This window comes from Ursus americanus, chromosome 31 (genome assembly GCF_024610735.1).
Source record: "Ursus americanus isolate L20-20 chromosome 31, mUrsAme1.1.p, whole genome shotgun sequence".
Taxonomy (NCBI): domain Eukaryota; kingdom Metazoa; phylum Chordata; class Mammalia; order Carnivora; family Ursidae; genus Ursus; species Ursus americanus.
The window spans coordinates 21,148,161-21,163,437 of record NC_142157.1 but is presented as its reverse complement, the minus strand read 5'-3'; the positions used below and the strand labels follow the sequence as shown (position 1 = coordinate 21,163,437).

General features: G+C 39.9%; 1 protein-coding gene across 1 annotated transcript in view; it reads left to right on the top strand.

Annotated features, from left to right (window-relative positions):
* The window catches only part of SLC39A12 (solute carrier family 39 member 12), a 72,286-nt gene that overhangs the window by 25,839 nt on the left and 31,170 nt on the right, over positions 1-15,277 (top strand). Inside the window, exons 6-9 of the mRNA XM_045788489.2 lie at positions 3,313-3,485; positions 6,004-6,156; positions 8,240-8,350; positions 11,260-11,326. Of these exons, the coding sequence (XP_045644445.2) occupies positions 3,313-3,485; positions 6,004-6,156; positions 8,240-8,350; positions 11,260-11,326 (504 nt within the window). The remainder of the gene's footprint in view (positions 1-3,312; positions 3,486-6,003; positions 6,157-8,239; positions 8,351-11,259; positions 11,327-15,277) is intronic.

The following is a 15,277-nucleotide window of genomic DNA, read 5'->3' as shown; positions in this document are numbered from 1 at the left end:
CTTTCTCTTTGAGACAGTCTTGCAATGCCCATCAGGGATGAACTGTCCAGCTACGCACTTCTAACACACTGGGAATTCTGCAGCATTAAGTGGTTCATTTGAAGATTTTATGTGAACAAAAACCTGCCAGACCTAAATATCTAAGACTCCACGTTCACTGAAGGGAAAAAAGCTTCATTAAATCTGAACAACAAAATAATTCAGCACCTGGTGGTCAGCGATAGCTCAGAAATGGAGAAGGGGGACAGACCGTGGCATCTAGGAGCCTCCATGAACATATTTACATGCCCCCCCCCTTGCCCTGGGCAGAGTATCTGCTACATACGGGCACCTGGGAAATAGCTTTCTGAACTGAAGATCTGTGAGAAATGTGTATCTTTCTAATGAACACCTAGACTTTCTGCGGAATGGTCTTCCTGAGAACAATTCAGAGAAATCACACTTACCATAGAACCCAGAAAAGCATTACTGTGCTGAATTTAAAATGTTGCATTATGTAACTTAAGGGAAAGGTGTAAACAACGGAAAATGTGGGATGAAGACAGAGGCAGGGGAGATGTTAGGAAGAGCAGTGTTGTGTTGGAACCTGACCTCTAAGCACCACCTGCACGTGGGTTTCCAGGAAAGAGTGTTACGGCCATGTGTAAATCAGGTTCAGACTTGTTCAAGGGAGCTGCTCAAGAATGGCTAGGAATTTGGATGTGAGGGCTATCTGGCTGCAACGTCTGTCAACCCATTGATCGCCAGGGTTGATTCGGCTGATCTGGCTGGCTAGGCGGGTGTCCCCTTCCTCCCTCACCACTCCATGTGTGTCCCTCCCGAAGCTGCATGCTTGGTCGAAGAGGACGACCTTCCCCGATAGAGGAGGACCGTTCTTCGGTCAAGGGTATACCAGTAGTTGCGCTTCCCTGCTAGAACCTCCAAACAAGCTCTCAAGAATGGCTAGGAATTTAACGATGAGGTCAAGTTCTACTGTAATGATGGGAAACATTTATACAGAACCCGTCTGCAGGCTGCCTGACTCCAGTCGGGACACCATGACACCTCTGTGAGGACCTGGGGTGATGAGCAGAGTCCCGTGGCCATGAATGTCAGATTTTATGGTTTTCAGGCTCTCTTTGCCTCACGAGAGTGGATGAAATCTGATTCACAGAGGACCTAAACAGATTTCTAAGCTTTCAAGTTAGGAAGGGTCCTTTCCCCTCCAAGGCCACACTGTAGTTGCCCTCAGGACAAAGGGAAGAGGAGTAGAAGAATAGGAAAGGACTGGAAAACTTTGCCTTTTGTCTGGGAAATGCTACACCTTAATTTATGCCTGTGAATCCTCAACATTCTCTGATCTTCTGTAGCTATCATAAAAATGTGGCAACTTTGAACTTTATTAGACATCCTTTGAATGTCTTTATGTATTCAATGAGAAGAATGACATTCCAATATAGAGGCTGTTTGTGGAAGAGTGGGATATGAACCTCGGTTAAGTATCTCCAGGGATGTTTTTATAACATAGGTATTTTTATTAAGTCAGAACAAAATAAAACCTCTGGGTCTATGACCGTTCCAAACCATTTCTACTATTTACAAAAATTTTAACTGTGGTAAAAAATTGAAATTGAGATGAAATTTAACCATTCTTAAGTGTATAGTTCAATATTTTCACATTATTGTGCAATAAATTTCTAGAACTTTCTCATCTTGCAAAACCGTAACTCTATATCCATTGTACAACAACAGCCTTACAGAGGTTTCCTAGAAGTGAAGCATGGTGTTAAGAGTGGGAAAATTAAAATTTGAAAGCTTGTTGCCTCTTTTGAGTACATTGCTGACACTGTTTTAATATTAGACTCCTGTATAATTTAGAACTTATAATTCAATAAAAGTCCTCTTAAAAACACAAGACTATTACCATGTTGCCAGCTAGTATCATTAAGACAATAAAGGTTAACCTTTCAGAAAAGTACAAGAATGATAAGAATAGAATATTTTCTATTTTAACAAATTTTAAGATGGCCGTTTCTTAAAATCTACAATGGGCTTTAATTTAGTATGATAACTGAATTGTTGGATTTAACTTATTATCTGTAGTCACTAAAGGAAATGATGGTTTAATTTTGTAATTGCCTTCCTTCATTGTTTACAAATCAATTTGCTGTGGCTTATTAGTAATTTCTAAATAAGTAGAAGACAGAGTATTTGCTCTGAATGTTTGCAACCAAAGGAAAATGGTGGCCTGGAAAACTCTTTATCCCCAAATCATTTACACAGTTGACCCTTGAACAAGACGGGTTTGAATGGCACAAGTCCACTTATATGCAGATTTTTAAATACATATATACAGTACCGTACTGTAAATGTATTTTCTCTTATGATTTTCTTTTCTTTCTCTTTTTAATTTTTATTTTAAGTAGGCTCTATGCCCTACGTGGGGCTTGAACTCACGACCCTGAGATTAAGAGTCACCCGCTCAACCAACTGAGCCAGCCAGACATACCCTCTTACGATTTTCTTAATGACATTTTCTTTTCTCTAGCTTAACATTGTTCAAGGGTCAACTGTACTTGAAACTGAAAGCCATTTTCTCCACTCTCTTTTCATCTCTTTCCTTCTTTGCTGCTTCTTCCCTCATCCATGTTTGTTTTTGTTTGAGTAATCTTAAAAATTACACTTCCTGATTATCTTTTGAAAATTTAGAAACCTAGAAACATGGGATCAATTTAGACGTTCTAAAACATGATTGCAATAATTTAAAATGTAGGCTGTCGAAATTCATATTAACAACTATTACGCATTCATTGATCAGCTCTTCCTAATACAAGCGCTCATTTTAGGCACTGAGAATAATAAACACTTTTGACATTATGAATAATTTTAAGAACTTTTGGAAGAAAGTAGTCACCTTGTACAGAAAGCAGCATAGGTCTTCGATGGCCCCAAACCCTGTGCTCCCTCTGCAACTCTGCTTCCTTGACTTCAGAAGGTTTAAAGGGCATTAGAAGGAAATCATTACCAGTGTATGGCCGCAGATGTTGTGGTTTAAAGTGAGAGAAGTTAATTTCTTTGGCTAGGTCCTTGCTTGCTGTAGTGATTTTAGTAGGGGGTAGTTGGGGTCACTTCAAAGTAACAAGGTTAATGGTGAAAGTCTTTTCATTCTTTTCCTTTAAAAATGAAGACCTTTTACGCACTCAAACGCTCACATAACAATCCATATCCCTATCAGCTGTATTGCAAGATGGATTTTTCTGGCATTTTCACTGGCTGGGGCACCACTGATCGGATAATGAGCTCTGACTGCTTTGCACTCTCTGTTTGGCTTAGAATATGGCTACAGCACAGCGGCCGTGGCCTTGCTCACGCTGGGCTCCATGCTCGGGACGACGCTGATTCTATTCCACAGCTGTGAGGAGAACTACAGGCTTATTTTACAGCTCTTCGTGGGTCTGGCCGTCGGGACGCTTTCTGGGGACGCTCTGCTCCACCTTATCCCTCAGGTAGCTCTTGTCTGTTTTTCCATGGGGTGTTTCTCATTTCCATTTCCATTGAGTCACTGGAGGCAAAATTTCACGGTGACTTGGCCAGTGTCTTCCTTGGAAATAAGTATCATTTCCCCAAAGCACTTATAGGGGAAATGAGAGAATCAATCCTTAGGTTCACCACATATTATTCTTATTTTTGCAATAAACAAAAAACAGTAATCAGATGCAGATTCCCATTAAGAAAAACTCAGGAAGTATCCACTAATTATCTGTTAAATAAAAATGAATGGGCTGCGAGATGTTGTGCTGTTTTCTCCAATTGTCCCCAACGCTCATTGTCCCTTCTCTGCCCTCTCTGCTGTTTTTTTTCCTGCCCCAGAAGATGGCACCTCCTCAGCTTCCTTGTGGGCTGAATTGTTGTTTGGATTGAGCCAATGGGAGGCACAACAGAAAAGCGGAGGAGAGAGTAGCAGGGGTATTTCTTCCCCACGGGCTCCTGGCTCTGCACTTGCTCTAGAAGCAGCTGATTACCTACAGTACTACAGCTCCCTGGGAGCCCCCCCACCCCCACTCCACCTCCCCCTGAGCTGCAGAAACATTAGTTCCAACCCTTGCCCTTTCTGCCCTGAGCGTGAAAATGGTTTCCTAGGCCTGCTAGCTTCTGGGCGGCTCGTTGTCCCTTGTTCCTCCCCTTGCTGCCCACACCTCTGTCATCGCACCACCAGTAAGCTCTTTTCATTTGAACCATGAAAATGAATTTCTTTTTTGCCTACGAACATCTAGATTTTCCTTAAGGAAAGTATAAGCCCCAGGAAGCTGGCTCTTTGCTGAATTCTTCTGAGGCTCTTTGTCAGATCTGAGATGCAAGAGTTCAGGCAGAAGGGGCTCCGATGAGGTTGTTTCTTCCCTCTGAGATCTCTTGGGATGGATAATGATGGGCAAATGAACCCCCCTCTTGCAAAGCCAGAGATGTTAAAAATTTCCACAGGCCTCTGGCAATTTCCTACAGGGTCACTCTTGTTGCTCAGAGGCTCAGTAATTATTAGATGTTCTGAAAATCACAAAGTGAGCATTGGAAAATGAAACCATTATTTGTTTTAATTTCCCTTGTAATCTATTTTTCTGGAAATATTTCAGGGCTTATTGGCTTGAGGCAGTGGACAAGGCCTTTTCCTAGGTCCCTTTAGTGGTTGCAGAGCTGCTCACTGCCGAGGAGTCTGCAAAACAGCAAAGGCTTCCTAACCTCCCCCAATGGGGGCATGTGGCTCCGGGCAGCAGGCATGGACTTGGTGGGGGGGGGGGGGCGGCAGTGTCAGCTGGCTCTGCAGAGACATGTTCCAGACCGGAGCTTAAAAGATTAGCTAGGTTTCATGAAAATTGGAAGGCGACTGTTTCATTTGAGGGAAAAGATGTGGACAAAGGTTACTGGGGAAAGGAAGAAAGGTGCAGTACAAGTGTTTAGAAAGCTGGAAAAATCAGTGGCTCCTGACCGTGATCTGTGGCTGGTGGTCACAGGGCTGCACAGAAACGAGAAAAATACGACTGTCTTGAGTTTCTTTTTTCCACTAGCAAAATGTATTCAACTTCAAGCAAAATGTATTCTGCTTTGTTTTGTAACCTTACCGTGTCCATTATTTTATGAAATAATAGTAATCACTAATATTAGATGGGTCTCCTTTAATGTCTTTACCAGAAGGAAAAGTTGAGTAACATATATTGGTTTTTAGTTATGTTCATAAACTCAGTGTATATACCTGGATACATATGTACGCTCACACATGCACTCATGTGTATACGTCTACGCACACTTACATGCATGTACGTATGAACACATATAGGTACAGAATGGATGCATACAATTTCTTTTTCCTTTTTTTACTTTGGTGGTCAGTAACATCCTAAATGTAGAAACCACTGGCTGTTTCCCAAACTGCCTTCTCCTGGGGAGGGAATATGATACATGCTGATTTACTAGCTCACAAGAAATCATGAGGTCAACCAATGGGGTGAGTCAACTAGAGGAAAATTCCTAATGCATTTCCTGTATCCTTTTGTTTCTTAGAGAGCTGACAGTGTTGCTGGGTAGACAGCGTACACTCCATGGAAGAAGTCATTCAGGCAGATTTCTCACTTATCTGAACATTTATTAAAAGTTTTCTTTAATTGCAGTGGGGCATGGGGGGAATGAACCTTGAATGAAATGTATCTTTATCTTTCTTCTGGATCTGTTATAAAGACTTGCTGTGTAAACAGATACGGATTGAACTCTTGATGGGGGTAAAAGGACTGAGAATATATGAAAATGTGGTTCTCTTTTCTTTTCTCGTGTACACATTTTGTTTGACCCTGGTCAAATCATGTAGGGGAAGCATTCCTACAACTAAGAGCAAACTGGGCTTTGAATGATTCCACAGTTGTCATGGGGTTCCCCAGAAGGAAAGGTGAATATATTCAATACCGGACCTGTTCATTAATATTTAAGTCATCTAAAGTTATTTCTTTGTGTCTCCCCCCCCCCCTTTTTTTAATAAAGGTTCTTAGTTTACATAAGCAGGATGGCTCAGAGTTTGGACATTTCCATGAAAGCAAAGGCCATATTTGGAAACTGTTAGGATTAATTGGAGGCATCCATGGATTTTTTTTGATAGAAAAATGTTTCATTCTTCTCATATCACCAAATATCAAGGTATATTTTAAATTTTCTTTTTCTTTTTCTTTAGAGATTCATAATATTCATCTTTCATTTCCAAAGTCCTTGTCGAATAGTAATTGACATCTTCATAAAGTTCCCTAGGTAAGGGATGGGGCTCTGATTTCCAGGATACATAGATCATTCTGACTGGCAGCTTCCCTGCAAGTATGGTTGTTAATTGTTTAAACATCTGTTGCTGGCCTGTTAAGGTCCTTGTTAAAACCCGCTGTTTGACCTTCGTGGCTAGTTTAGAAACAGGGGACTATTTCATGTCTGGGAATGAAGAGGCCCAAAGGCCTAGCTACTAATCAGTGTTTTGGATGTCTTTCCTAACCAAAACCAAATAAACATGCAGACAAAAACTTTGAAAATTCACAAAATTACCCATCATTTTCTATCCTAAGAGCATTTCAAATTATCAAAACAAGGAGCTCAGAAATGGGATTCGTGGCAGATCTTTTTTTTTTTTCAGCTGAATAATTGCATCCATTGGGCCTTATTTGGTCAGTTTCCACGTCTGTGATGAAACGTAAAATGAAGTATCATTTTTCAATGGATTTGTTTTGCTCTTACACATTATCCTATCAGACAATAGATTAACCGGTGGGATGGTTAAAAAGGTAAATGCTTGCAAACTGCTCTAGGAGACTAAAGGAAAGCAAATTCTCCTTACAGAGCCCTGAGGCTCTACGGTCCTCCGTGGTTTTCCACTTATTTTCTGGCTTTCTCCTTGTTCACATAATTTATAATGTCCGTGCTCAGGGACAAGTTAAGGAGTTTTTAAAAATATCCAGCACTTCTCTATTAGTGTTCCCCAATTTATCCGAGATTCAAATTCTGTGCATCAAAAAATAGGATGGTTTTATGGATGGACGGAGGGATGACAGATGGAGAGGTGGTAAAATGGTTGTGGTCAGATGTTAATGGTACGACCTTGGGAGTGAGCATCTCAGCACATTTCCGTTCTTTCAGCTTTTCCGTCTAGTTGAAACTTTTCGCAGTAAATAAAATGCAGCCAAAATTTTCTTTTTGAATGAAGCAGGATGCTATAGGAATTCAGAAATTAGGAATGCTAGCTTTGATCACAGTCCCAACCCTTGCACGTTCAACAACTCAACCTCCACAAAAGGGGTTCTCATCTCAGTAAGCACAAAGGACAATAATAGACCCCCTGTGTCCACAATAGATTAGCATTCTCGGCCTGGGAAAATTAAACGGCAAAGTCAACATATCAACCTATGTGTAACCATTAGAAATTTAACCAGGATAGAAATGAGTGATAAATGCTAGCCATCCAAAAATGTGGGGAGCTTCTTCGCATTGTCCTTGGACTTGTCAGGGAACTTAGAACGAGTTTTAAGAACAGCATTTCAAGACTCATTATATGGAGTAAAATAAAGGGAATGCAAATGTTTTAGAAGGTACAAGTGCTTTCGTGGATGAATATATTTCTGAAAATATTAATTTCATAGTTACAGGGTATAATATAGTTTCAGTTCTCATCCCTTTGGTATCCCCATCAGAAAGAATGCAAAATTTAATTTTGTAGTAAATATTATTTTTCAGTAACTACAAAAGACAACATAAAAACTACCACTGTTCAAGTCTTTTAAAATCATAACTAGACATTTAAAGTTTCATTCTTAAGGCATTTGGAATATGAACGATGTTTCAGAGCAGTCCTGTGCTTCTCGAAGGTGAGACATTTTTAGCAAGTATTTATCATGATGAAATTCTCCTTGTGCTTTTTTTTTTTTTTTTTTTTTTGAAGATTTTATTTACTTATTAGAGAGCACAAGCAAGGGAGTGGCAGACAGAGGGAGAGGGAGAAGCAGGCTTCCTGTGGAGTAGAGAGCCCACGGTGGGGCTCGGTCCTAGGACCCTGGGATTGTGACTTTAGTCAAAGGCAGACGCTTTAACTGACTGAGCCACCCAGGCGCCCCTCCCAGTGCTTTTTTGTGTGTGCCACCTGCCGCTTTGGCCAGTAGGCAAAGTGTGAAATAGGACCATGAAACTGACAGAGGCTGCACCTGTGTTCTTCCGGCTTCAGCACTAATTGTAAACCATCCTCGTCCAGCAGGGCGTGTCCTTGGTTAATGGGCATGTGGGACATTCCCACCACCTTGCGCTCAACTCTGAATTAAGTGACCAATCAGGCAGAGGCAAATCTGCTTCAACTATCCAGTTGGTAGGTGACTGATCTGAGGTATTCTACTGATTTGATTACCTTCTTTCCTTCATTCCTTGATGCATAGATGAAAATCAGTAGGATAGATTAACAAATCCACTCCTGATTTGCCTTTCTTAACCCTGATAAGTAGTTTGGAAAACCTTGCCCAGCACCTAAAAGCTGTTTTAAAGAGGAAAAAGCCTTTCCACAAATTCAAATCCTTGCTATCTACACCACTTTGAAACACATACGATCAGATCGACATAAATACATCTGGTTCATTTTGTTTACAAGTTTGCATAAGCCAGTTGACCTTTAGGTTTTCCATCCTTAGCCATGACTAGATGGGGCTAAATAAATGTTGAGCAAGGAATTAGTGCGTCTAGCAGTGGGGTGATCATTGTACACTGCAGAAAAGAACCGATTCTGTCCCACAAGATGTCTTACAGTAAGTGGCTTCTGTTACATTTAGTTTTCCAGGACAAATGTTCCATGAGAATTGGCAAAACACAGCCTCCAATCAGGTTTAAAACAATGTTCCCGCTCTAATTCTCAAAGTAACAAGTAAAGGGACAGGAAAAAATTCGAAAGTAACAAGTAATAGAAAACTTGCCTCCTCTAACCATGGCCTTGGGGGAGGTGTTTACAGTTCAAGGATAGATTCCTAACCTAGAGATAAGTAAGCTGAGCCAGGGGCAAAGGGAAGTCAGCTGGGAGATCGTGCATCTAGACCTGACTCAAATATGAACAAAACCATCCCTTTAAACAGTAATTTTAAAAGCCTTATTATGTTGATTGCGTAGATACTTCACATGTGGCTCGGAAGAAGATCGTGTCAGTCTGAGATTAGTTTTAAAAATCACTTTCAGGCTGACTTCATTCCTTCTGTTTCAGTGAAGGGCTTCAGAAGCCCAAGATGTATTTAAGCAAATCGCTGATGCTAACTTAGTGAGTTTTGAGCTCTTTGAATATTTAGCTCACTAAGAGTATATTCACTATTCCTTTTGTTATTTTAGCTGCAAGATCACCCTTAAGTGAGTAAAAATAATATGAGCATTTAGGATTGTTTGGTTCAATTTCCTGTTTTTTTCAGGAAGGAGGGGAACTCATAATTCTCACCAATCAAGGAGTCCTGGATGCCTACCTCTAAATTCCTTTACATAGTATATAGTCTTTTGGGAAAAAAAATTCTAGCATAAATATTTGAACTCCTGTCTGTTAATAGCACTATAGAACCTTTTGATTTTAATCAGGCTTTTGATGTAATGTAAAAAAAAAAAATCACATTGTTTTCTTGTTCACTCTTATCCGATATCCTTCAGGTCCTACCTTACTTTTCAGTCACTTATCCAAAAATAGCCCATTATAGCATCTTTTAAGTATCTGCTACTGTTCTAATATGTGAGATACAAGTTTACTTTCTCTGTTTCACGTTTTTAAAAACGATGCTTATGCCTCACATTACATTTGCCTCCAGGTTTTCACAACTTTGGGTGATGGGATTATATGAATACGCTTCTGTTTTTTTGTGTTTTTTTTGAAAGTGTATTTATTTAAGTTATCTCTACAATCAATGTGGGGCTTGAATTCTCGACCCCAAGATCAAGTGTCACACGCTCTTCCAACTGAGCCAGCCAGGCGCCCTTGTGTATGTTCCTTTAAAAGGACATGTTCAATAGGCAGATACAGGTTTCCCTCACTATCCGAAAATAGAGCATTCCTGTGAAATCTTCTGTAAGCCTAAATGGTATAAAGTGAAGAAGCCATTACTATTAATTTACATGGGAAAATGTGTGAGCATTCCCGGACACAAAAAATAACCTCTCTTAGGAATTTTTGATACCTTAGAATGCCTTTTGCTAACAGGTGCGCACAATAAATCTGAATAAAGCACAGACGCTCACAGGTACCGTTCAAAGCCCTGGTGGCTTGATGCTGAGATGCTGAGTGCAGTTCCCGGGGAAAGAGCTTGGTGGCGCCACTCAAGGCTGAGGTGGGCGCTGCCTCTTCAGCCTTGCGACAAAACGGACGCTGAATGCTGTTGGTGCTTTTGGCTTTTTTTCATAAAAGCAAAAGTCCTCTTTGGATTTCTTTCAGTTCGGGGAAAACAGGCCCTAGTGAGGTTTTTCGTAAAAGCAGAGGGGGTGTTACATGAGCTTCAGAAAAGCGGGGGCTACTTATGAAAGAAAGGTATTCTTTCACATCATAGAATGAGAATCTGAGGCCCGTGGAAGGGAAGTGACTTTCCCGAAATTGATCCATGAGTCAGTCTCAGAAATAAAATCACCTAATCTTAACTCACAGAAGTCAATTTCAAAATCGTACTTCTCTGTCCTATAAGAGTATTAAAAAAGCTTAAAATGTATTATATTTATCTTTTCTAAGTCTGTTGATGTACTTTCTTAATCAGTGAGATTCTTCTACTCGTGGACGAAAGCCCCCCAAACAGAATATTATGCTCTCAGGAATATTGGAGGCGTTGCACAAGCTTGTTCTCCATCCACAATATATGATGTGCTTTAAGATCAGAAACTGAATCCTAGACCCACAGTCCACCATACAGAAGTGTCAAATTAGGTCAAGAATCAAGAATCGTTTTTTTCTACAGCTTTTGGGTTTCTTAAAGGCTTGCATAATTTAAGAGCCTGAATTACAGACTGTCTTGGTAGCCTCCGGCTCTGTGTGGAAGGTTCTGATCTACGTAAGAGGGCTATTTTTGTCTAAAGGTACACAGGGCCAAAAGTTTGCTCCCAGCCCTTCAGCTTTACCTTCTATACTTGCCTATGAACTTTCGAAGTTCTGAGACACCCTAGAGTATTCAAATGTTTAAAAATCAACATAACTCTCCAGATGTTTCATTTTTACAACAAAATGATGAGCATTGCTGATCTTTCATCAGTTTTTTTTTTTTTTTCACTTTAAAATAGAAAGGCCCAGAAGATTCACAGGCAGCTGAAATTCCTGTGGGCAGTATGACAGCCTCCAACAGAAAATGTGAGTACCAGTTTTCAAGAGCTAAACTTTCAGTATAGAAAGTAGCCCAGAACAAGGTTATGTCTGTTTGAAAACAATGTGTGGAAATCATAGAGATTTCTTCCTGGGTTTGTATTTCCTTACCTTAGCCTTTATGAGAAAATGTGTAATACTCATTCCTATCAGTCTTAGACACACACAGTGCATTAACATTAATCGTACTCCATTCTTTAAAAATGATGTTTTCCGAAACCATTGAAAACTGATCCTCTGAGAACTACAATTGCTGTAAATCCATATGCAGTGATCAGTGATCCTTTAAAATCATGAGTGCAGCATGTGGCATCAACTTGCGGAATCACTGTGTTGTGTGCCTGAAACTAACGTAACACGTGTCAGCCAAAAATTAAAAAAAAAAATCATGCTTACATGATGATTGAGCCTTTGACTTCTTTCTCTATGAAGTCTGGAGACTTCTGTCAAGGCTACTGAAATTTAGCACCAATGTCTGTCTCGTGTGTGATGTTGTCCCTGGGACGGTGGAGGTCAAATCAGAGATAACGCATCATTCATAGCTTATCTATAACTCACTTGTTCATATAAATTTCAACCAATCCTTTTTCATTCTGTGATTTTTTTTCTATTTCTGAATTTCATGTACCAATTTTGTATACGACTTTATTCCTTTTGGCTTATGTTTTTGAATAATTTTCTGAATTCTTTTGGTCTCTTTCAGTTTTCATCTGTTACTTCCAAATCTGCCCAGTTTTTCTTACTGATAGAACCCTTTTGTGACAAAACTTCAGTGTTTTTTTTTTAAATATTTTATTTATTTATTCGACAGAGATAGAGACAGACAGCGAGAGAGGGAACACAAGCAGGGGGAGTGGGAGAGGAGGAAGCAGGCTCACAGCGGAGGAGGCTGATGCGGGGCTCGACCCCACAACGCCGGGACCACGCCCTGAGCCGAAGGCAGACGCTTAACCGCTGTGCCACCCAGGCGTCCCCAAACTTCAGTGTTTTAATGTTAAACAGTCATGACTAGTTATTCCCATCCTACCATAATAGATTAGTTACCCCGTAATAAAAATAGCTAACATTATATGCCAGGCATAGTGCTCAACACATCATGGACTATCTTATTTAATACACCTACGACTGAATGAATTATGAACAATTATTATCCCAGTTGTTAGAGAAGGTAAGTTACTGCCCAGAATTACATAGCTAGTAAGCTCCGGTACTGGAACTAACGAATGCTCATGGACCAACAATTTCGTGACGGTCATTCATTCATGCATGCATCTATGTCTTCTCTCACATTCTTGCATTCATTCAAGAAATGTTTGAAGATGAGCTGTGTTTCAGGCACCGTTGCATGCACTGGAGAATAAAATAAGAATGATCTTTATCCCTAGTTTGCAATGTGGTTGGGGATATAGATACTTAGAGATCAAACACAATTGTAACAATCACTATTTTAAATGTGTTACATGTATTAACCCCAGTAATTTATCTATTTGATTCAAAATACGTGATTATGTAGTCTGTCTAATTCTGCTCTCGGGACAAGGCTAGTAATATTTTTCCTTCTAAATCTTTAGTTCCAGGAGAGAGTCTAGAATGCCTGGCACCTAGTAGGTCTGCAGTGGGCATTTCTTCTCTATTGTTTTTGAAAGAAGGGAAGAGGAGAGAAGGATACCTCCTGTCACATTAGGAGTGTGGTGGCAGATGCTAGGTCAGGGAGTAACGATGGTCCTATTCAAGGATTTTGGAGGCCTCATATCTTTCCACTTCAGATACCAGGCTTGGCATACAGAATGCCCAGTGAGCAAATCCAAATTTGATTACTCAACTGCCCTTTTGCCAGGGACATATTGAATTAGCTTCAAATATTTGATTACTTGTTTCACATTACCTCATTGGTGGAACTCGGCTTGTGTTTCAGAAGACAGGATGTGAACATCCTACCCGCAGTCTGATTTAAATAAACAAAAAGCAACATGATACAAGGTCCAGCCCCTGTTTCACCATGGAAAACCTCTGATAGGTTAGAAATGTGGAAATGAATATGACTGCCATGTACATCAGCAAAGATAAAATAGTGATAATTCTGTAGTAAGTATGTTAGATTACCAGTGAATGCTGGTCTTATCTTCCACTGAATAATGTGTAAATTATCTTAAACATTACATACAGTGCGCTTCTCGACGTTTACCTTACAAATATGTATATTTGCCTGTGGCTTGCTGCATGTCCCTGATCTGACATTTAGAAACCCATAATCAGAGGTAATAAGATAATAGACAACAAAAATAGCCACACTGTTTCTTAGCAGAGTATAAATTGAGCAAAAATTTTCCATTTGAAGATATGCTACCTGTATCAAAACTACACTAAAGTACATGGAAATCGCAATTTATTTGCATGCTGCAATGTTGCCAAATGTATCACTTTAAATTGTTTTATTTCCACAAAGAAGAGCTTTATTTCTGAAAATTGGCAGGCATGGCAAAGCGACCTGGTAGGATTATTAGATTCTGAGAATTTCCAGGCCATGCCAATAAGAACTCCCTGAATTCAATCATTTGATATTTATTCTGTGTTTATGTGACCATTGCCTGAAATTTTCTCATTTTTAATAAAGAATAAAGCAAATTAGTAGACCACAAGAAGGATATAAATTAGTCTTACAGTGATAGGTCTAAATAAACCATGAATTTTAGAAGCGAAATGCATGGGCCATATTTACAGCAGTCAGTATGTCTGTCTCCTGGCTGATGGTCTGGGCTCTATCTGCCATTTACTCGACTGAAGCTACTTATTTTATGGTGCAGGATATGAAATGAGTCAAAGTGTATTTCCCAGGCAAAACAGAAAACCATATTATAATGCAGTGTCCCCGTAGTCCTTGGCCATGTAACAGAAACCAGGAGGTAACCCCTTTCTGTTTTCACTGAGTGTGTAATCATTAGAATATTGGGTTCAGTTCTAACAGCAACAGCAGCTGCTACTTATACTGGGCACACAGTGGCTAAAAGTTGAGTAATTAATGAAGTGTTAGACAATGGAAATTGATTTGAATGGCCATTCCTATCAAATGGCATCCCTAGATGGCTTACTGTCAGAATAAATGTTATCCCAGGAGTACTCTTTGAATGTATTAGTTGTCCAGTTTCATGAGGGGGTTATACTAGTATACAGTTTTAGGTTTTTGAAAACAGAAATTCTGTCCATTAAAACCTTGGACCCAATTATGATCGAAAATATGATATTAATTATTTCAGTGACTGTCTACTAATCAGATAATGTATTACATAATGGAACCCCATGAAAACAGCTTCTCTTAATTTTGTTCAACATCCAGCTGGTCTAGTACTGAAGGTTATTTTTCAGAAAGACAAGGACATTACTAATTGTTCCAAAGCTAATTTAGGGGCCAGTGGAGTTGGTGGTGTTTCTGTTGTGGTCACAGCTGGAGAGAGAACAAGATACTTGGGGAGGGCCATGAGCGCCAACCAGGAAGGGAAACTCAGTGTGCAGAAAATGGCGGAAGTGCAGTCCTGCTGACCAATGCCGGGACAGTCTGACCCAGAGGAGACAGTTTTGGAAAATAGCCTCTATTTTAATGACACCCTTGGGGAGGGTCTTAAATAACTTCAAAGTGCTTTACAACAGATGCACGTGTAAAGGTCACTGGTGGTATTTTGGAAGGTTGTAACAATATTATTTTAATTTTTTTTCTTTTGGAATAGCTGAACAAGGTGACAGAATAGTGAATACCAGTACATAATTTATCTCGTTACTAGTCAGATCCGTTAGAAAAACAGTGACCGTGCAGCCAAATGTGTCAATCACGGTATTTGCCTCTCCAGTCCTGTCTAATATGAAAAGCTGAAACAAAGCGGAGCTTAATTTGATGCGATGTAAGAATGTCAAGGGCGGATGGGGATTTGGTTGTGTGTGAAGGGT